The sequence below is a fragment of the Trachurus trachurus genome (genome assembly GCF_905171665.1).
Source record: "Trachurus trachurus genome assembly, chromosome: 12".
In the NCBI taxonomy this organism is placed as follows: Eukaryota; Metazoa; Chordata; class Actinopteri; order Carangiformes; family Carangidae; genus Trachurus; species Trachurus trachurus.
Genome location: NC_139908.1, coordinates 24,871,007 through 24,893,436, shown reverse-complemented (window position 1 = coordinate 24,893,436; position 22,430 = coordinate 24,871,007). Strand labels below are relative to the sequence as shown.

The 22,430-nt window shown below is 40.2% G+C and overlaps 1 protein-coding gene across 1 annotated transcript; it reads left to right on the top strand.

Annotated features, from left to right (window-relative positions):
• The first annotated feature begins 1,767 nt into the window (after positions 1 to 1,767).
• tbc1d13 (TBC1 domain family, member 13) lies at positions 1,768 to 21,509 on the top strand. Its single transcript, XM_083983457.1, has 13 exons — positions 1,768 to 1,886; positions 5,828 to 5,901; positions 5,995 to 6,035; positions 9,064 to 9,125; positions 10,306 to 10,405; positions 11,373 to 11,455; positions 11,597 to 11,756; positions 12,907 to 13,117; positions 13,205 to 13,368; positions 15,600 to 15,760; positions 16,314 to 16,371; positions 17,207 to 17,553; positions 18,520 to 21,509. The coding sequence occupies exons 1-12, from the start codon at positions 1,864 to 1,866 to the stop codon at positions 17,270 to 17,272; spliced, it is 1,203 nt and encodes a 400-aa protein (XP_083839583.1). The 5' UTR covers positions 1,768 to 1,863; the 3' UTR covers positions 17,273 to 17,553; positions 18,520 to 21,509.
• Positions 21,510 to 22,430: the final 921 nt, after the last annotated feature.

Below are 22,430 nucleotides of genomic sequence, written 5' to 3'. Positions count from 1 at the left end.
ATACAGAGGCAAACTCTATACCTAAAAACAATTCTTTAAAAAAAATCCTCAAAGAGAACCCCATATTTCGCACAATATGTTTCAATGCTGATCAATCTGTAGGACCATGGACGGTTATTGTGACCTGTCTGGTTTAAATGGTTGTATTGCTGCTTTGATGAAGCCTAATTTTATAAAGTTTCAAATTAATCTTTGAAATATTTCGTTAATAAATATGATTTTGTGAGTAATGTAGACTACTTGTCTTTGTCACATTTTATTTGGCATTATTAAATAATTATGCACATTTACAGATATTTTACATGATATAAGTGATAACACGTGTTATGAAGGCTATTTTGAACAATAGGTGTGCCTTGAGATTTTTACTTGTCCTTTGGTGTGCCTTGGCCACAAAAGGTTTGGGAACCACTGAACTAGCCTAATCATTTTGGGCCATAAACAAGAACGTTTTAGGGTATTATACAGTTATTACTGTAATTCTACTGTAATTGAATCACATTGACTAGGCCTGATCATTGTGAAGTCATACCCTGGTGACTGCCACCACCACATATGACTTCAGACTAGCTTACAATGACTTAAAAAAAAAGAACAAGAACATGAACGTTTCATTTCATTTGGTTGATGCATAGATCAAACAGTAGGACAACAGTAGGCTACTTTATTTCATTACCTGTGCTTGTGAAGCTGAGAGACTGTAACACATCATGTGGTGTTTTTCTCAGGATGAACTGTGGACACAGTGATGTCAGAGATCACTCATGGAACTGTAGTTACACAAAACAACCAGCAGGTGTCCCACTGCGTCTGTCTTCTCATGGGTCTGTTGACTCTGCCTCAAACATAGAGATACAGTAAAATTATAGAACATAAAGTGTCAACTACTAGTATTAGCTGTTTGATGCAGGTGTAACAACATCTATAGATAGATAGATAGATAGATAGATAGATAGATAGATAGATAGATAGATAGATAGATAGATAGATAATAGCCTAAGTTGAATAATAATAATAACATAATACATTATTTATTCATTTATAGTCATTAACTTGTCCATAAAGGACCTATTGACATGTTTCATTTCACATGAAAAACATAAATTATTCACACCTGTGCAAAACAATGATTGATTGATTAATATAACTCAGATGCTTCAAACCATAATATAAACAGAAAATGACACAGTGATACTGAAGATAAAAGGATGAAGAAAAAGGAAAGAAATAAAAAATTGTAGGCACCCTGTTAACCTCCTCTCTGCTATCATCCCCTCTTCATTCTTGTATCCCAAGAAAACATATTCATTTAAACTGTTTTATGTTTGGACATTGTTTTAACTCCTCACCCATACTGTCCCACAGTCCCACCCCAGAATCTTTCCTATTTGTACAAAATTGTGTTGATTTTGAAATTACATTTCCCTCTTCATTGATATCCTCCTTCTCTATTCCTAAACAATTTCTGTATGTTTTGTGGTAAAAGTTTATTATGATGAATTTATTATTGAATTGTGAACCTGTTTTGTGAGCAAGAACAGAAAAAAACAAAACAGGTTAAAACGACTATTTGTCACTGAGTATGAATGAATGTGTTATGTATGCATAATGAATCAGATATATAAATAAATATAAATAAAAAACGTCTTTCTTTTTAACATGACTTCCTGTTTTGAACAAAGGACCTAGATGTGTGTTTGTGCAGAGGCTGAGCAGCAGACCTGAGGACAGCAGCAGCAGGAGGAGGAGGACACTGCAGCTGCGTCTGTCCTCAGTGTTGTGGTGAAGACGGAAGTGGTAGGAGGACTTCCCTCTGGCCAATAATTCATTCCTTGTGGACAGAGTTAAAGGACCTCCTCGGACATGTCTACCGCCTACAGAAACAGGTGAGACACTCGGACACCTTTTGTTGTCGTTTCGGCGCGGACGCTGAGAAAGTGTGGGTGCATCATTGCTGCCAGCAGCTTTAGCATCCTGACCGTCAGACTGACAGTAACTTCAGTGAGCTAGCTGCTGCAGCTCAGCTAACCCAAACATATGCTGCTAACTCCAGGGTTTGGACAGGAGCTACAAGAAAGACACGCTTCGTAATGCTTGTGTTATTCCTCTCGGTTTCAGGCACCACATGTGGTCGTTTTTGTGTTTGTTTTTTACACCCCGCATCCTCCCCATTATGCTTTAACAGGCTAGGTTAGCTCCCTGTTAGCACATCAGCTGACACATCACACTGTCACACTTCCTCAAGCCTTTAGCCGGCTAGCGGCTAGCTCTCATCCTGCTAACTGAATCTGCTGACAGTGTGTTTCTGTCTGGGTGGAAACCAGACCAGTGTGGATTATTTACAGTTGGACTGACGTTATATGAGCTAACAGCCGATTAGCCACTTCACAAAGAAGTTTTTATTTTTCATTTTTTATCATTTTTTTCCACGGGTTTTGTTATTATTGTTTATAATGAGCAGGAACAACTCATGATTGGTTATGTTTGTTTTAGGCACCTCTTGTTATTTTTAAGAGGTTAACTTAAGTTAAATATAAACCACCCTATTAGCTACTACCCTCAGCCCATAGTGAACAGATTGCTATGGCTCATGATCTCTTATAACTGATTGATATTTTCACAGTGTATGACTGGATGATGTGCAGAAATCTACAGCAGATAGTAGTGGTCTTACAGTGGTAATGGTCTTTTAGCATTCCACACTAACCCTAACCCTCGCCCATCAAATTATGATGATAGCACTTTGGCTAAACAAGCATGTTTAATATTGATTTTTAAATGGCAGAGGTTATCTGCTCTGTTCATACAGCAGGTCTGCACTCTGCAAAAACTGTCTGGTAGAAACCTTGAACACAACCAGGATCAGTGAGCAGCAAGTAGAGCAGAATATGTGTGGTGTCATAGTATAAATAACTTACCTGACAACACAAATATGATGAATGCATTTTATTTCCACACAGATTCACTCAAGTTGTTGTGAAATATTTGATTATTTTAACCTCTTTGGGCCTTTAACAGTTTATTTAATTTAATTTCATAGTTGACATTTAAATGAAACCAGAAGAGAAATCTCTTTTTCTTTCATGGAACCACAAACCCACACAGACGTGACGGTAGCCTCAGCCAAAATGTAACACTGACGGTAAATGAACTCAGTTGTTCTCCACCACAGAGAACAAGCGGTAGCCTGCTCGTATCATTTTCAGACTGAGCGTACAACAGGCATCAGTATTCCTCTGTGGTCAGTTTAAGGGCTGTAGTTTGTAGCTGTGAGATCTAATCATACTAAGAGGGTTTCTAATATTCTGTCCACTCGAATAATAGCTGCTCGAATGGTTTTATGCTAATGATCTCAGTCAGGTCCATAAATAGGGAGGTCGCAGTGAGCTGGTTTTCATTTTACAGTACAGCAGCGTGAACACATTTATCTGATGCAATCAAACTGTAGTCCTTTTGCAATGGGGTGAATTAAACTCGTATCTCTTGGTCTCAATATTTGGTCTACCACAGCCTGAGAGTCTGACCTCTTCTTGGTTTACATAATGATTGAGTTGTCATTTGTTTTATTGGCATTTTCCCATCAGTTCACGTCCTGTGTGACAAAGTGACAGACTCCCTCTTTTGTCCAGGCTTTAATTTCAGAGCAGACCAAGACACTGCACTAAGGCTGTCACGATTATGAAGTTTTAATTGGTGATTAATTGCCATGCAAAAAATAATAATTTTTTTGCTTGTCAGACTTTTGCAGCATTTCCTTTAAAGGGATAGTCCAACATTTTGCAAATTGGCCCATTGCCATAATCCCTATAGTTTTAGCAGTAGGTTTGTTACCTTTAATTGTCGGTGCAAGCTATTTTTAGAATGGCGGAGCAGAGCCGCGAGCTGCTCAGAGCTACGCTACAGAGGCTAATGGGATTTCTTGGTTTCTCTCATCAAACTCATCAAATACACAATCCAACAACTCCAAAACAAACTCTGGTGGACAAGATGTGACCTGCACATTCACCACGGTATGAGATAATAACGGAACGTTACGAGACACAGTTGTTTTTGAGGTAAATTCATGCAAAACCGCTCATGCGTGAAACCAAGAAATCCCATAAGCCTCCGTAGCGTAGTTTTGAGCAGCTTTGCGGCTCTGCTCCGCCGTTCTAAGCTTGCACCGACAATTAAAGGTAACCTACTCCTGAAACAATAGGGATTATGGCAATGGGCCAATTTGCCAAAATGTTGAACTATCCCTTTAAGTGCCGGTTTTGAATTAGGTGGAGTGGTGGATTCGGACCAGTCGAACCTCAAATATGACATTTCTGTTGGTTTAATTCAGCTGTTTTTATACAGATAAAATTTAAATGTACACTATTTTATGCGGAATAATTGATGTCAGCGATCAGGCGATTATGTAATAATTCTCACAGGTCTTACTACTACACTTTGTGCATTTCACTAACAACTGAAGAACCGGCCTGTTGTGTGTGTCTGTGTGTTTGTGTATGTAGACAAGGGACTGATAATGAAGGTGTGAGGGCTGAGCCACTGGTCCTAAACAAAGTCTGAGTGATGGAAAGAGGTTTTTGTTGGTTTTCACGGTGGTATTGATGGTTACTAAACTACACTCTTCCTCCGTGGCTCTAAATATTTAAGACTTTAGAAAACAGACCACGAGTTAACAATGGGCCTCATTCACCAATATCTTCTTAAGAACCTTCTTAGATTCTTTCTTAAGTTGTTCTTAAGAAGTTCCTTAAGAAAACCCTACGTCAGATTCATCAACGCGTTCGTAAGCCTCAGAATTGTTCGCAGCTGTGTTCCTACTTGATGAATGCCATCTCCTCGTAAGTTGAGGGCGTGTGCCAGGTGAGTCTAATTAACATATGATTAGCATAGGTAACAGCCCCATCAATGCCCGTAAAAGGGCATGAGACTGCAGGGCCGTGTGCACACAGAGACCACAGGCACTGAGCAGAGAAGGTGAAGTGAGAAAGAAAGTTGAAATGCTCAAATGAAAATCTGGGAGGGAGCACCAGACTCCAAACGTAAAAAGAACTTAAGTAGTGAAGTGGCGCTACTGCGACAGGAATGAAACAAAGAAACAAACAAAAGGCTTATATTTAGTTTATATTTTTATATTTAGGCTATATTTAGTAGCGTCAGCAGTGGATGCAGCTCTTCGGTTGTTATCAGAGAGACCACACTCTCACGTGTGCCATCATAAATATCATCATATTATCACATATGAAAAAAAAAACAGTTGTGTATAGTGTGAACACTTGCAGTAAGTGCACTGTTGCAGCCCGCAATTAGGAAAAAAAAAATCATATCGGCAGCTGTATACCCCCCCCCCCCCCCAAAAAAAAGAGAAAAAAACAACTGATATGAATTAAGTGTCTATAATGTTTTTTAAGAGACTGCAATGATTTGTCAATTATTATTATTAATATATATGATTATTAAAAACATCAAAAGATAAGAAAATAATTCTTATTCAAATCATATAATATCATACAACTGCAGAACAGAAGAAAACGCTATAATCGGTCATTTTTGCAGAAGTCTCAGCACTTAAAAGTGCGTAAGTATACTCCTGACTGTTCGTAGATTTTGTTCTTAGTTAAGAACAAATTCTGGATAAGAAAACATTCATGAATGCCACAATCTTCGTAAAAACTTCGTAAGTAGGACTTAAGAACAAATTTGTTCTTAAGAACGGTTCGTGAATGAGGCCCAATGATTCTACCATCACATCAGCCTGACAGTTGTGTTATTGTTACCGAGCAGCGACGCCGTCATTAAACTGGTTCTGTCCTCGTCTCTGGTCTGATTTCAGAATACAGGAGTTCAAAGTGGCCTTAAGTGAAGAAAACATAAACCTGAAGGCCCTGAGGGAGCTCTGCTTCAATGGTAACTGTCACATCTCTGTGTGTTTTGTGTTGACGATGTTGTCTGGTGTTGTTATCTTGTTGCTGTGTCTGACTTTCTCTTCGTTCGACTCAGGAATCCCATTTGAAGGTGGCATACGAGCGCTCTGCTGGAAGGTGAGTCATCCTGCTCCTGTTTTAGTAACAGTGTGGTTTGTTTTCCTCGACTAAATCACAACACATTTCCACTGCTATGCCAAGTCATATTTCATTCATACGGATCAGTATCACAGATCACAGATCTGCCTCCAGGGACTTACATACAGTATCTGTACGGCAGACAGACAACACCTCTGTCATTAGACAGGATCCCTCTGCACAGTAAATGTGTTGTATAAAGAACAGAGTAACATAATTGATTTATACTCACACACACTTCTCCTATGACATGTAGAAAGACACACACACACAGAGGAAAAATCAAGATTCAGAACGTGTCGTGATCTAAAACATCTGGGCTGAGAAACTGACAGGAAGAGGAGAGATAGAGAGATAGAGAGAGACAGAGGGGGAGAGAGAGGTCCTGGGATTGTTGATGATCCAGCACAGAGGAGGAAATGTGGAGATGAAGTCTGTACACTCATGTGCTTGAGGTGATAAACGATTAATAAACAAAATGATTTGGGGCTATTTTTATTCCTTAACATGTATTCTTTCAGAAAAGTGGAAATAAATGGTAGAAAGTCCACATTAATCAGGTTTTTTACTTAATTTTGTCTCTTTCATCAGTAGATTTCTCCTAAATTCACCAAAAGTTAGAAGTTACTGTGACAAACTGTGCTGTGCCTGTTGTCTGACCCATGTCATGTCAGGTATCATTGTAAAGCTCTCTCTCTCCTGAACAATGATGTAGGCTCCAAAAATTGTCATTTCCTCCGTATCCACAACCCATTGAAAAAGTATGATTGACATCAATCTATGGAATTTTACAGTACAAGACTTTAAAGGCCGTTTTCTCAGAATGAGTTTTTCCTCAGACTCTGAGCCCGAAATCTCCACTTACAGACACCAAACCTTCCAGTTTTATTCCTGTCTAGATTCTGAAGGTTTTTACAGAGGGGATATCATTCACAGCCTGATTTATACCACGTTTTATTCCTAAAAACATGGCAAAATTAGATTTTTCTTAGGGCTGGTGACAGTATTATCTAATTTACAGAGTGATAAAAAGAGAAATCTAAAATCCCCTCTGTTCTCACTCTAATATGTCAAAATAAATAAATAAAACAACAATTTAGAAAGGGGCTTGTTCAGATTTCGATTCTGGAAATATATGCAAATTAGCACATATTTCATTAGATGTTGCCTCATTTACATATTTAAACATAAGATTTGACAACTTGTAATACAAAAAATATTTGTCTATGTTAGTGATAAACTTGGGAAGTTTCATGGTGTTATCTGTTAGTTAAAACTTTTACCCTATTCACCTGTAGTGTCCCCCCTTAAATGATAGGGAATGATAAGAGCCTGTGTGCTGAAGCTTTAGCAGGTTAGACAGGTGTGAACAGCCTGTAACATGAAGTCTGTTGTGACATGGACAAAGAAGGGAAAAGAGGCGTGACAGTCTGTTAACAAAGAAGGGGAAACTGGTCACACTCTCTGGAGGTTGGTGTGAGTTAGGGCCATTGTACCTGTCAGACTTTAACACACTTTGACATAACACTGTTCACATGAAAAATTTGTTTTGAGGATTTTTTTTATGTTTCAAAAAAGAAATAAAGAAGAGACAGTGATGAGAGACAGCCTGGCAGGACATTTTGGAGAAAGTGAGGGGGCATGACATACAGCAAAGCTGGATTTGAACAGATGCTGCTGTGGTTACAGGACTAAGCCACAGTGGTTTGAGATCTGTGAGGTAAGCCACAGGTGGCCCAGATCACACAGCGCTGGAGAACACTAACTGAGTTACTGTGGCATGAGTGTGTTGGGCTGATGACCAGCACCTCACTTTGATCTGAATTTAGCAGCAGAGCTTTGTGACACACACTCAGGCCTCTAATTAAATAACTTTCAAACGATCATGTGCGTTTATTTTCTGGGTAAGTTCAGGGTGGGAGGACATGATGAGTGAAAGCTGTGGAAACCTTTGAGTTCACAAAGCGCTTTAAAGAACCTTTCATCCACCCACATACATGCATTCACACATTTAGGGCTGAGGTTTTGTCATGAAATCCAGTTGGAAGAGACAACCAGACATTCAAATATCTGACTCTTCAACAGGAACAAACTACACACAGAACACCACATACCTTAATTTCAAAGAAACATGTTTTGATGCCATGAACACACAGGTGCATCTCAATACAGTAGAATATGATGGAGGTCAGCAGGTTACTGAACCAGACCAGAGACCATGTAAAGGCTCAGAAACCTTTGCAGGTGTTTGGAGTTCATTTGCGTTTAGGGTGTGACACCATTAGATTACAATAGTGAACTTTTTCACTCTATTCAAATTCTTTGAAATACTGAGCTTTGGGTTTTCATTAAATGTAAGACATATTCATTACAATTAAAAGAAATAAAGACATGGAATATTTCAGCCTGTGTGTAATGAATCTATATAATATGAGTTTCACTATTATAATTGAACCTCTGAAATAAATTAACTTGTCCATGACATTCTAATTTATTGAGATGTGGCTGTATTTACTGCATGTCCCAACATGACATGTTTATGTCAAGACAAATATCTAGCTTTATGACATGTATATCTGTCATACAGAGACTTCCTTCCTCACACTATTTACCACCACAAAGTGAAGTAAAACTGCAAAATGAGCTATATACTTATGTAGTGTTTTATTGTGTGTGTCCTATTGTCTGTTTTTGTGTGCGTTATTGCACTTTATAATGTTTTTGTGCATGTAGCATGGAAATATTCTTTTACACATTTCCTAAAGCTTCATCATGAACACATTCTCAGTTCATAATGAAGTTAATTGGGTATAAACATGGTAATGGTGCAGCAGGTTAGAAATAGTTCACAACAACACATGTTGGTAAAACCAGGCTTTTTACATCCTTACAATGAATGAACATAAACCAGGTGTGGTTGTAGAGAGAATATGAGGGGAAGGTTTAACTACTGCTACATGGCCTGGCAGCATGTTGTTGACTGGAGCTTGTCTCATCTTCTCCCCAGATCCTTCTTAACTACCTCCCTCTGGACCAGACGTTATGGGAGTCCTTCCTGAAGAAACAGAGGTCAGTGGAACGTGTCGAGCAGCTTCTGCCTCACTTCTATTTGAAGAACTTTTATTTGGTGTCACTAGGCAACCACACGATCACCTGCTATCAACCAGCACGGCTGATCACATTAGTTAATGATGTTAGCTGATTAGAAAAAGAAAAAGTCAGTGTCTTAAACTGTGACTCACCGAACCTGCTGCTGTTTATTATGGGGTTCTCAGGGTGGTTGTCAATGTTTCCTCTGCTGACAGGAAAACTTTCACCTCAGCCTCTTCTACAGGACAGTGAATGTTACTGAGTGTCAGTAATGTCCAAAACAAAGTCTGCTTCTTCTGCTTCACCAACTTGATGTTGGAGAACAGGGACAACAAGTCTTAGGAGTAGGTTCGTTACCTTTAATTGTCGGTGCAAGCTGTTTTTAGAACAGCGGAACAGAGCCGCGAGCTGCTCAGAGCTACGCTATGGGGGCTAATGGTTTCCCTCATCAAACTCATCAAATACACAATCCAACAACTCCAAAACGCTCTGGTGGACAAGTTGTGACCTGCACATTCACCACGCTATGAGATAATAACAGAACGTTACGAGACAGAGTTGTTATTGAGGTAAATTCATGCAAAACCGCTGATATGTGTTCCCGTCGGGGGCAGTTTTTCAGCAAGCAATCTCTGCATTTACCTCGAAAACAATTCTGTCTCGTAACGTTCTATTATTATCTCATAGCGTGGTGAATGTGCAGGTCACAACTTGTCCACGACAGCGTTTTGGAGTTGTTGGATTGTGCATTTGATGAGTTTAATGAGGGAAACCAAGAAATCCCATTAGCCTCCGTAGCGTAGCTCTGCTCCACCGTTCTAAAAATAGCTTGCACCGACAATTAAAGGTAATGAACCTACTCCTAAGACTATAAGGATTATGGCAATGGGCCAATTTACCAAAATGTTGAATATCCCTTTAAACATATGAATCTGATAGAATGTCAAATAACCACTTTACTCCCTGAAAAACGGATATGTACCAAGTTGTGTATTATCATAGTGGGGTTAAAAAGGAAATGATCTCAATTTCTAGACAATAAAAAGAAATGTATACACAAACCTGCATACACAAATGACTGTTTGAAATCACATGTAATAGGTCAAAATTGTAACTCTTCGTCTAAACTCATACGGTTTGACTGATGGTTCTCTCACAGGGACGTGTACACCCAGTTCTTAAAGGAGATGATCATCCAGCCTGGGATTGCCAAAGCCAACCTGGGTCTGTCCAGAGAAGATGTGACCATGGAGGACCATGTGAGTGGAGTCTCCTCTGTTCTGCTGTTTACTAAAATGAGGCTTTTGTGTCCCTGGTGTGTGAAGTAGATTGTCCCTCAGGGACTCAGTGTGATTATCAAACAGCTTTTGCAGACTGTCGTTTTCTGATGTGACTGATGTTTAACCGAGCCGCAGCTCATGACACTTACACCACACGTGATGTTAACATTCAGCACCAACACACAGCAGAGAGTTAAAGTCCAGACCGACTGTTTAATGTTGTGTTATAGTAAATGTTTAACTGCGTTTAAGCTGAGTGTGTAACTGTTCTGGACACAGTTGATCACAGTCATATGACTTACTGTTTAACACTACTACAACCTGCCAGCAGTTTGTCCTGCAAGTCTCCAGAAAAAAAACAGTTTTTCTTTTTTATATTATTCAAACAACAAATTAAGCTTTTTATAAGAAACATTTAGAGTTTGTGGTAAATTACAGTGATTATTAAGAGGTTTCAAGGATTCATCTCAGATCAGACCATAGACTGGACATAGTCTCTGTTTCTAAAGAGCAGTTTTGAAGCTCAGAGTGAGCTGCTCTACTGTCGCCATGGTGGCAGCTCTGACTTTTACACACTCACCAACCTGTCAATCACAGTGGCCATGCCCCCAATTATGCAACACTTTGAACCTTTATATAAAACGTTAACAGGTGAGTTGTATTTAAATCCACCCCATGCTATAGGCCTGATCTCTCTGAATGAAAACATCTAAACTTCTGTGGTTACAAATCTTCAGCTATGTTTTGTAATCCATAGTTGGAGCACTGCCCCAGTCTCATTCATTCTACACACTGATTCCGTATCAGTGTAACACGTATTTTGCTTTGATTTTAACACTGAATATGAAACACATCATCAGCTCAGCTCTCACTGTAAACACTGGAACAGATCATGTGTGACCGGTGCAGATACTGAACCTGTCTATTTGAATTGAACCTTTTTCAGCCTCTAAATCCAAACCCAGACAGCCGGTGGAACACGTACTTCAAAGACAACGAGATTCTGCTCCAGATTGACAAGGATGTGAGGTAACACCGTGTCCCTTTTTGTTCTTGCTCTGCTGTGTGATTGTAGACACACCGTAGCCTGTCAGTGTGCAGAAGAAATGCGTTTCTTCTCACCTGTGTAAGGGATTCAGAAAGCTGGATTAAGTGTTTGTTTGTTTTCAGGCGGCTGTACCCGGACATGGCGTTCTTCCAGCGCCCCACAGATTACCCCTGCCAGCTCATCCTGGACCCTCAGAATGATTACGAGACGCTGCGTCGACGAGTCGAACAAACAACCCTGAAGGCTCAGACTGTGAATCGCAACCGCAGTGGAGTCACCAACGTAAGGGGCTGTTTGACTGTATGTGAGGGGTGGGCTGTGTTTGAGGACCTCAGGGAAAACCCTATTCTTTTTCACTTTTCAGTATTAGGGTGAGGTTATTAGTTTTGACAACCTCCAGACTACTTTAGATGGAGTCTCTTTTTGTCCTTCGCCCTCTCTTTTACCCTTCAGGTGAGGAGGTCCTGTGTTTGGCAGGATTATGATCTATAGAATGAAAATAAAGTTTGTCTGTAGGTGTTTTAAAGTAAAATGGCCTGAAACCTCTCAACTGGAGCAATGTGAGACGACATTCAGCTCTGAGGTGGATATTAACCTGCAAGGACAGAGAGCTGCTGATACTAGCAATGCTAACATTAGCCACACCAAGCAAAGCAATATGACATCATGGTTTACCTGCTCTGTTTGAACAGGTGATGCATTCATCATTTTGACTGTTCCCCCAGTTTTTTTTATTTTATTTCTACACCTGTCAACTTCTCTAGTTCTGTTTATCTAACGGTGAATTTATCTTTTGATTCTCCCAAGAAGTTCAAGGGTGGTTAAAATGTACTTAATATCTTTGGAAACTTCACAGGGAGAGAGACTATCAAATAATTGTTTTTTTAAAGAGGAACTATGCATGATTTTTAGTATTAGATTTAGTATTAGATTTAATATGTCAAAGATTGTTTATGTCAAACTCTGTTAATCAGAGTAATTGTGATGGTTAAATAAATGACTTGTAACTTGAATGGAGGCTTTCTGCCTTCCACCTAGCCTCTCTTGGCCAAAAACCAACACGCCCCATAACCCGTAATCTCTTGTTTATGACAGATAAGACTACACAAATATACATGCCGTTACGCGAATATGATATATACCGTTATCCACCCTTCCATAGATTACTTTCTCGCCAACTTCATTGAAAACAAATGCACATGGCCGGGTGGAGGGTTAGCAAAACAGAGGAAAAGCGACCGGACTTGCATAGTTCCCCTTTAATAGCTAAAAATGCCAAGTTTTCTTACTGAGATTTTGCTCTGAATTCTCATTCTGCCCTATTTGCTTCCCCTTGAGTTACCTTCAGGAGCCTTATTTTTAGTTTGTAAGTCATGTTTGCTTTGTTTGAAGATCACGGTCACCTCCTGCTAACCTGAGTCTGTTCTCTCAGGTGAGCTCCCCTGGAAAGTCCTTGAACCTGTATCCATCGAATGAGTACGAGGTGCTGCCCAATGGGAGCGAAGCGCACTGGGAGGTGGTGGAGCGCATCCTCTTCATCTACGCCAAACTCAACCCCGGTATTGCCTACGTACAGGGCATGAACGAAATCGTCGGGCCGATTTACTACACGTTCGCCACGGACCCCAACAGTCAGTGGAAAGGTGGGTGACTCCCGATCCGAGCGTCTTTGGCCATGGTTTCAGGCAGCGAGTGTAACACAGTGTGTGTGATTCTACCTCACCGTTCAGAGCACGCTGAGGCCGACTGCTTCTTCTGCTTCACCAACTTGATGTCAGAGAACAGGGACAACTTCATCAAGAGCCTGGACGACTCCCAGTGCGGCATCACCTACAAGATGGAGAGCGTGTACTCCATGCTCAAAGATAAAGACCTGGAGCTGTATCTCAAGCTGGTGAGGTCCACGCTTCCTGCCCACTGTCTCATCTGTCTCCTTTTATTTATTTTTATTTGCACATTATAAAACCATGCATAAACAATGAAAATAGTAAAATTAAACCTTGTGCAGGAGAGGTGGAAGCCAAAAAAGGCTTATGAAAATACCTCCCCTATGTAAAAAACAACAACAGCGGTGGTCTTCAAAGTAAGAAGATAATACAGAAATTCATAACATAAAAATAGAAAAGAAAAAAAAGACAAATTAACATAGAAAAATGAAAGATACTGTATTGATGAAAAAAAAAAATTACATAAAAAAATTAAAGGTACAAATTGACAGATCCAGATTTTACAGCTGTGCACTAGTGACGAGAGCAGTTCAGTATCAAATCTTCTTTTAGTTATTCACATGAGGAGCAGCTCGTATCAGAGTCATAAATTCCCTTCAGACTGTATCACCGGGTGATACGGCCAAAAGGTGTTATCACTATGAAAACATCCTAATTTTCTCGCTCCACTCCTCAACTGAACAACCCACCTTTTAAACAATTAGCTGTTCACTCATAGCATGCTCTATTATCAGGGGATATGATTTACTGTTTATGAGCCAGGGAAAAAAATATCTGACTTTCTGTCCAGCAAATTTCAGCATCTACTGTAGGATTACAACTATGTCTTTCATTATTTATGGACCAGAGTATAACAGATAAATAGTTTACTACCACACAAGACAAAGCAAGATGAATCTTCATGGTTGAAAGTCATTTGATATTTTATGCGTTAATGAGGAAGAGCATGAGACAGAAGCAGGAATTCTGAGCCACACAGTATCAACACTTTAATGCTCGTCTTAAAACAACTCACACGCAAACTTGTACAGCTTTTAGTAGCTTTACTTCTTCCTTAAGTGTCAGCAGTGTAAAGTAAATGGAACTAAAGCCACTGTCCTTGTTCAATAGTCAGTAGTCCTTGTTAACTGATGAGATCAAAATGTACTGTTTGGAATACAGTAGATGAGTGTGTGTCACCTTTAACATCAATACTCAAGGGTTAAAGTTGACCACATCAGTCCAGAACTTGGATCAATGTGTAGATAAATCTGGACTCTGAGAATGAGGCAGATGAGCACACAGAGACGAAGAAGAAGAAGCCCCTCCCACACATCATCACATGGCTGATCCAGGACCAGCTATGGGTTATAAATTCATGTAAATGCAGTTCATACAATAAAGACCAGTTCTGCATGTGAAGAGGAGGTTGTATAGTGAGCACTGCTCTTTAAAACTTCATGTATGCTGGACTTGTTTTTAATGTTGTCCACAAACATTTGTTGAAAGGCCCCTTTGTTTTCCTTATGCGCTCCAACTTTTTTCCAAGTAGTGATGAGTAAATGTTCCACATAGCAGTTTCTAAGGGAAATAAATGTGATTGAGATTGCTGCTCATTTAACACAGAGTCAGATTGAATTTCAAACTAAAGTGAACTGGTTTAGTCCTCCTGAGCCGAGTAGACAGCTTGTCCACTGTGAGACCGCTCAGGCGGCTGTGAGGTCTCAGAATATTTAAAGGGGACGTATTCTGTCCCCTTTCCACAAATTAAAATAGTTCCCAGGTGTCTTAAAGACATGTCTGTGACATGCTTTGGTCAAAATCCCCCAAGGGTCAAACATCACAGCTCTTTTCATCCTCTCAAAACAGCCCTGTTCAGAACGGCTGGTTTCAGTGCCTGTCCCTTTAAATGCAAATGAGCCACTGCTTGCCCCGCCCCTTCTACCGGTACCAGGTAGGGGTGGGATTATGCAAATTTGAATCCTAGTTACATCACTGGAAGACAATTGAGGGAACAGCTCGTAAAACCACATGGATTCAACCTAGAGAACCTGAAAATAACTGATTTTTTTTGTCAATTCTCACATTTTGCAGACTAGAAGGCAAGACAAACACCCAGATATATGTTAAAGAGCCTTCAAAAAGTGATATTTCTATAATATGTCCACTTTAAGGGTTAAATGGACAAGACTAATCAGTCAAATTCACTACAAAAACACTACATTTAAACGTTCAACAGAAGTTGTCTTAAGCAGCCAGCATGAGTGAAATTATATGTCCTCAGCTTAGTGAGGAAACATGTCCTGATAGAGTTTTTAGCTGAGTCTCTGAGTCCTTCTGTCATGTGAGGGTCCTGTCTGTCCTCTGAACAGCCTCGGCCCAAATCGCTGACTTTCTGTTCCCTCACTTTTCCTCACAGGAAGAGCAGAACATCAAGCCTCAGTACTTCACCTTCCGCTGGCTGACCTTGCTGTTATCTCAGGAGTTCCTCCTGCCAGATGTCATCCGAATCTGGGACAGCCTGTTTTCTGACGAGGACCGCTTCCACTTCTTGATCCTGGTCTGCTGTGCCATGCTGATGTGAGTTCCTCCGACTCTGTTCCCTCCTGCAGCCTCCTGCTTGCTGCACGTTAAAAAAGGCTCTCTCAAGGCCTTTGCACGCTGAGTCGGTTTTTTTCGTCCGAAATTGCCGTATGTAAAAAAAAAAAAATCGACCTCATGTTGTGTTGATCATGTTTATACACTGATTCTCGTCTGTCATTAAAGTTTTCAGAACAGGTTTGATTTTCTGCGTTTTTGGCATCCGTGAAATGCTTTCTGACCACTGTTTCGAGGCTGTTAGATCTCGCTGAGCTGCCGGTGTGTGCGTCGTCTTCTTTTTAATGTGTGGCTCCAGGAGAGCTAATAATCTATCAATCTGGTTTGACATCTTAAAATAAACAAAGTCATCCTCACTGCGTGACGAAAACAAACAGAAAATAAAATCGCATAGTAATAAAACGCGGACTCGGTGTGTAAGGTGTCTGTGCGTAATGATTTTTGTCGGGTGATGGATTAAAAAAACGGCCTCGGTGTGCAAAAACCTTCACTGTGTGTGTGTGTGTGTGATCATGGCTTGTTTGTGTGTTCACAGACTGATCAGAGAGAACCTCCTGGCAGGAGACTTCACAGTCAACATGAGATTACTACAGGTGAGGCTTGTTGGTGACACACATAACAGGGAGACGTATTCACACAGCTGACATTAAAGCTACCAGCTTGTAGCTTGTTTTTGGCAAAATTATAAAAATCTAAGTATATCTGGTAAGTATTAGACAGTAATCAATGTAAGTGATTTGACATATCAGTGACGAAATTTGGTCATCTACCAGTCAAATTAGTGTCAGAAAACTTTGGTTGGATGGCCCGTCTGTCAGTCAAACTGCCAAATCATGCAGCGCCATCTCGAGGATGATCGTAGGCACAGCTACAATCATAGACTGTCTGGGCTACGATGAAGGATGTCCCAGTCTTTATTTCTCCATAACAGCAGACTAACTCTACATTATCCTGCTTATTACACGGCTTATGGGTGAAATTATTAATTTCAGGCGTAATGTTAATCAAAATACGACTTTTATTGATTTATAAATTGCATCAAATTAGCGAATCTGCAAGTCCAGTCACTGCTCCGCTGTTTTGCTAACCCTCCTCCCGGTCGTGTGCATTTGTTTTCAATGAAGCCTTTAATAATCAATCAGTGGATCAGTGGATTATCATATACATGTTACGATGTGTGTATTGTGTAGTCGTATCTGTCTTAAACAAGAGATTGCAGTTCACAGGACGCGTTTGTGTCAGCGTCCCTAGCAACGGTCAGTTTTACTTAGCAACGGTCTGTTTAACTGTTGTGGTGATTCCTGATTGGACGGAGGGGGTGGGTGCTTATCAGTTGTGCAATTTGAAAAAAAAAAATCCTAAATCCAGCAGCCTGGGATGGTAACATTAACTGATACAGACTGATGTATCTCCTCCACGCTCCTGCAGGATTACCCCATCTCTGATGTCCACACCATCCTGACCAAAGCCAAAGAGCTGCAGGACAACTCCTAACCTGCCCCCCCCCCCCGTCCTCCCGCCTCCTGCTCCGACGCGGTAGGTGGGAGCTCAAACATTACAAACATTGTCATGTCAAAACGTGTCGTGGGAGGAATCGATGAAGAGCCTGGACAAGATGAGCCTGAGCTGAGCTGAGCTGTGGGGAGGGGGGAAACCAGCGCTCTGCTTTTTTTTTAACTTGATGTGTGATTGGTCAGTGGAGGCTGCTGTGAAAACCGGGAGGACGGCGTGCCGAAACGAACGCCTTCCTCAAAAAAAAAAAGCGAGCAGGAGAGGTAGGGCTGGACGATTATGGCAAAAATCATAATCACGATTATTTTGGTCAATATTGAAATCACGATTATTAACACGATTATGGGGGGGTACAGGATTTATAGCTTGACCATGCTACATTATTACCTTAATAAACAGTGCCAATGTGTGTTTTTAAGGTTTTTAAGTTTATAATTTTAAATATTTATTCAAAATGTATTTAAAACTTCTTTTTTTTAAGTTTTATGATCCAGCAGCAGAAACTATACAGGGTGTTTAGCTTAACTTTTCTACATTTTTACCTTGAATAAACAGATTTGGAGTAATTGTCATGGTTTAACTTATTAAGAGGGAGAATGGAGGCTCTCTGCTTCCGTGTGTGTCGCTTATTGCGTCTCTGGGATGAAATCCAACCTGGGAAGATCAGAGCCTCCGCCCCGCTGCGCTGTCCCAGCTCTCGTCACAAACGCACCCCATAACTTTTTTTTTTTTGACGCGCCCCATAAGTGATCTCTTGTTTATGACAGATTAAACTACACAAATAAACGTCGTAACATCGTATAACGTTATCCGCCGCTCTACAGATTGCTTTGTAAACATATGCACATGTAGCCTACGGCCGGGGAGGAGGAGGAGGAGGAGGAGGAGGGGGGTCGTTGTTGTGCGGCCGCTTTGAGGAGACGAGCGAGTGTTTTAAATGATTATTTCCCGTTCATTCGTCCTGAGCGGTGGCCGCTGCTCTCTCTTCACTGGCGCTGATTTTTAAACGCCGCCGTCAACACACGAGTGGACTCGTCCACAGCATTAACTGAGAGAGGAGTGCAGTGCAGGCGCGGGGGCGGAAGCGCGCATGTGTGTTTTTCAGAATAAAACACCAATAGACAAAAAAAAAAAATCGTTTTTCTTCGATTACAGTGTTTTTATGATCGTGAGAAGCCAAAATCGTAATCACGATCAAAATTCGATTAATCGTCCAGCCCTAAGGAGAGGCCACTTTGCTTCCTGATGGATTGTGGGTAAAAACTGCCTTGGTACACGCTCCTCCTCCTCTCACAGCCGTCTTCTCCCACGGAAAACGTGTCGCGCTCAGACGACGGTGTTCGCACTTTTATCCGTCTGAGGCGGAGGGAGCCACAATAAAAACCTACACTACCGATGTTAGTCTGTCACCAAGACCTGGCTCCAGACCCGGAGCCCAGAATTAGACATAAAATCAGAAGGAGTGTTTAACTGGGTTGAGCAATAGTGTGTGTGTTTTTATTTTTATTATTATTATTATTATTATTTTTTTTAAATGTCTTTAATGTCAAAAACATGTTTGCCTTAGCTGTTCATTGATGACAGTACAGTGATGACAGTATTTCTGGGTTTATTTCCTGTCTGGTTAAACATGAAGTAATGGGCCTGTTGGATGTTGTATCAGTATCAGTAACGCCTCTAAGAAGAATCACCACTTCCTGACCATCATGTCTCAACAGAGCCGCCTGGTTCCCACGGTGATTAACGACGCCATCTTAACTTTGAATTAATCTGAGGAGCCTGTGCAGCTTTTCTCACTGAACATCAACCACCGAGTCTCTGAAGTGGCCGCGATCAATACTGTTATCAGACAGGAGTGTGATGTCACAGCAGTGAGTTTTTAGTTTAGATTCTGAACAATCTGATCAGATATAAGTAAAAAAAAAAAAAAGATTTTCATCAGATCTTCACTGTACATGACACACAGTGATACGAGGTCCTGTTCACACCTGAAGGACCTGGGTCAGGGAGTAGACCAAGAACCGATAGTCGGTGTATCAGCTGTTTCGCCCAACTTTCTCAATCTAAAAAGATCTCGTTGGGCAATTTGGCCAAAATTCTCTATCACAGTGTCGTTGATATATTTATTTTGACTGTACGATCACTTGTGATCAGATCCTACTTCAACTTCAGAATGGAAATTCACATTTTGGTGTTTTTGATTTTAAACAGTTGGACCTTTAAGTTCATAATGAAGACTGTCAGTGGTCGGCTCCTCTGTGTGGTCAGGACACATTCATGCACACACTGCTAAAAGAATGTGTTCTGACCAGTTCTGAATTTGTCTGAATGTCTATGGCTGATAATAACCGGTCTGAGCAGGTGTGAAAGTGTCAGAAAACCTGTTGTTCAGCTCTTTTCTCTGTTAGATTAAAAGAATGGAGTGGGCTGAACACAGATCAGTTGATATACTAAAGCTGTTTGTTAAAAGAAATCAAACACTTGTGAGCTCTGGGTTCAGATCTAAACTAAACCTTTTTGATTCATGTTCAGTGTGAAACAGCTTTGTGTTAATTCCCATCTCTTTATTATTTTACCAAGTGACACTGCCTTAACCAGCTGGTGCCATGTTAACAGGTGAATCTGTCGTATCTACACTTTGACTCAGTGGTGTGAAGGACTCAGATCTCTGAACCAGAACCAGGATGAAACAGGAAGTCTTGATCTCATCTTGTACATAGTTCAAACCTTTCAGACAGGAGCCTTCACGCAGATCCAGACCAGTGAGAGACGCCGCTCACAGGGCAACTGAAGTATCTCTGTAATGTATGATTATTTTTAAATATATAAACACTCCTCTGAAGTGGGATGGGGCATTAAAACTCTTGATTTTTCCTGTCTGTTGAAGATCAGACTGGACCATCCTCTTCACGCACTATTGAATTATTGATCTTTAATATTGTGGAGGGCTGTGTGTGTTTATGTGTAACATGCAGTGTGTAACAGTGCAGTGCTTTGAAGACATTTTAATAAGCTGCTCAAAGACGATGTTAATCTGAAGAGCTCTTTCATCAAAACTGAGGAGGATATTCTGAACGGCGTCTCAGCATCACAACAATAGCAATAACACAATAATCAGATACAGTTGTCTTCACATCTGGAAGCAGTAAATTCCAGTGAGTTGATCATTTCTTATAAACTCCTGCTTTGTGTTTAGTGATAAATCAAAAAAAAAGCTATTCACCAGTCTTCATATGAAACACTAACGGTAAATCATCCAAGAGGTTTAGATGAAGATGATGGATGTAGGAGGTAATGTTCAGTCCAGAGGAGACAGGATGTCAGACCTCAAGAACAAACTGTTAACTAGATGAGTAACATCAAAACCATCAGGGATTCTGAAAAGAACAAAAGTGAAAGTGACTCGTGAGTCCAGGACTGACACAAATAAAACAAAAATCCATCACTGTGAAACAGAAATAAAGGAGATGACTTTTAAGAGGTACTTGAAAAATCACATTAGTAAAAACTGAGGAAGATAAAGACCTATAAACATGTAGTCTAAATCGATGAAGTTCACGGGGCTGTTTCCTTCTCTGGCAGACTTATCTAACTTTACAGAGCTCAATATAACATGATCCTAAATATCTACTTAACTGGGCAGATCACAGTATCAGACACTGACAGTTCTCTAAATTCAGTTTCATAATGACTTAATATAAACATACTGTGCTGTCTGCACGGCGTGTCTTATCTGTTATAGTAACAAAGAATAAACTGAAGGGATTATTAATGATAATTTCTCTGAATTAAATTAAAAATGAAATACAAAGTGAGGTTTTAGTTTCCTAAACAGTTTATGATTAATGTTCATGTATTGGCAGACACAGTCCTATCAAAGTCACAGTGTCCAGAGACGAGTCCAGAATATTCTGTTCGGTGTGTGAACTGAACAAGCAGAGAACAAACAGTTTGTACCTGACAGTGTTGAATCCCTGAGGGACTGTTACTAATGAATCCACATGATCCTCCTTTAATGTGTATTTATTTCTATTCTGGTGGCTGTGTGCGTGTGTGTGTGTGTGTGTGCGTGTGCGTGAGTGTATGGGTGTGGGTGAGTTTCTGTCTCTATACTCTGTTATTTGCATGTTTCCACTCTTTTCTAAGCACAGTTTTGTATTGTCTCTGTGTTACACTTGTACATATGTTTTTACATGTTTGCAGATCTGCATTAAAATGAACGATGGTATAAGTCAAACCGGCGCCTCGTTGTCAAGTGGTCTCTTTAAACCAGTTGTTTGAAAGGTGTAATCTGGATCCAAATGATCCGGATTTTGAAATCCCTTGTTTTGCCATCCAGGATCATGTAAACTGTCATACTTTTCTCGCAGTTGGATTGGATCAGTCTGATCCAGATACAAACTTTTCAAGATTACCTGAAACCCGCTTAATGAGTGCTCTAAATGGGACTGTGTATCACACTGAAGGCTATGGGTAGGTAAAAAAAAAAAAAGAGGCAGAACAGCAGCATGGGGTCACTCAAAGTGTGTTCATTCTAAAATGGGGTATGTGTTGTTTTCTGTGCTGTCTCTGGCTGTTTAAATAAAAGCAAATGAGTCAAATACATTGTGAATATTTTTCCATGTGTTTCAAATTCAAACTTCAAATTTAATTTAATTATCCAGTAGTTGGGGAAAAGTTCTTCATTTGGGAAATAATCAAAAGTTTACTTTATCACTCTAATCTTTTAAAAAGAAGGTGCATAATATAAATCAATAAATATTTACTACATTATAATTGTTGTTTTTTGACCAGTTTTAATTTAGTTTAAATCACATTTTGTTCCTGGACTCTACCCTGACTGAATCCACCAAACTGCTGGGATCAGAATAATCCTGATTTTTTTTTTTTTAATCAAAGTTATCCTGATCCTACTAAAAAGTTTTGAACAACACAAACTGAGGGTTTGATCCAGATTCAATACAATATTGTATGACGTGATCTAATCCGATCTCAGAATCCGTTTTTAGTTTTGAACAACCCATTTTCAAGATTTGATCCGATCCATTATTAAAAATCCGATCAGATTACCTTTGAACAACTGGGCCCAGTGATTAAACCTGGAGGGGCCCTGCCCGGTGCTGCCGCCCGTGGCCGCTGG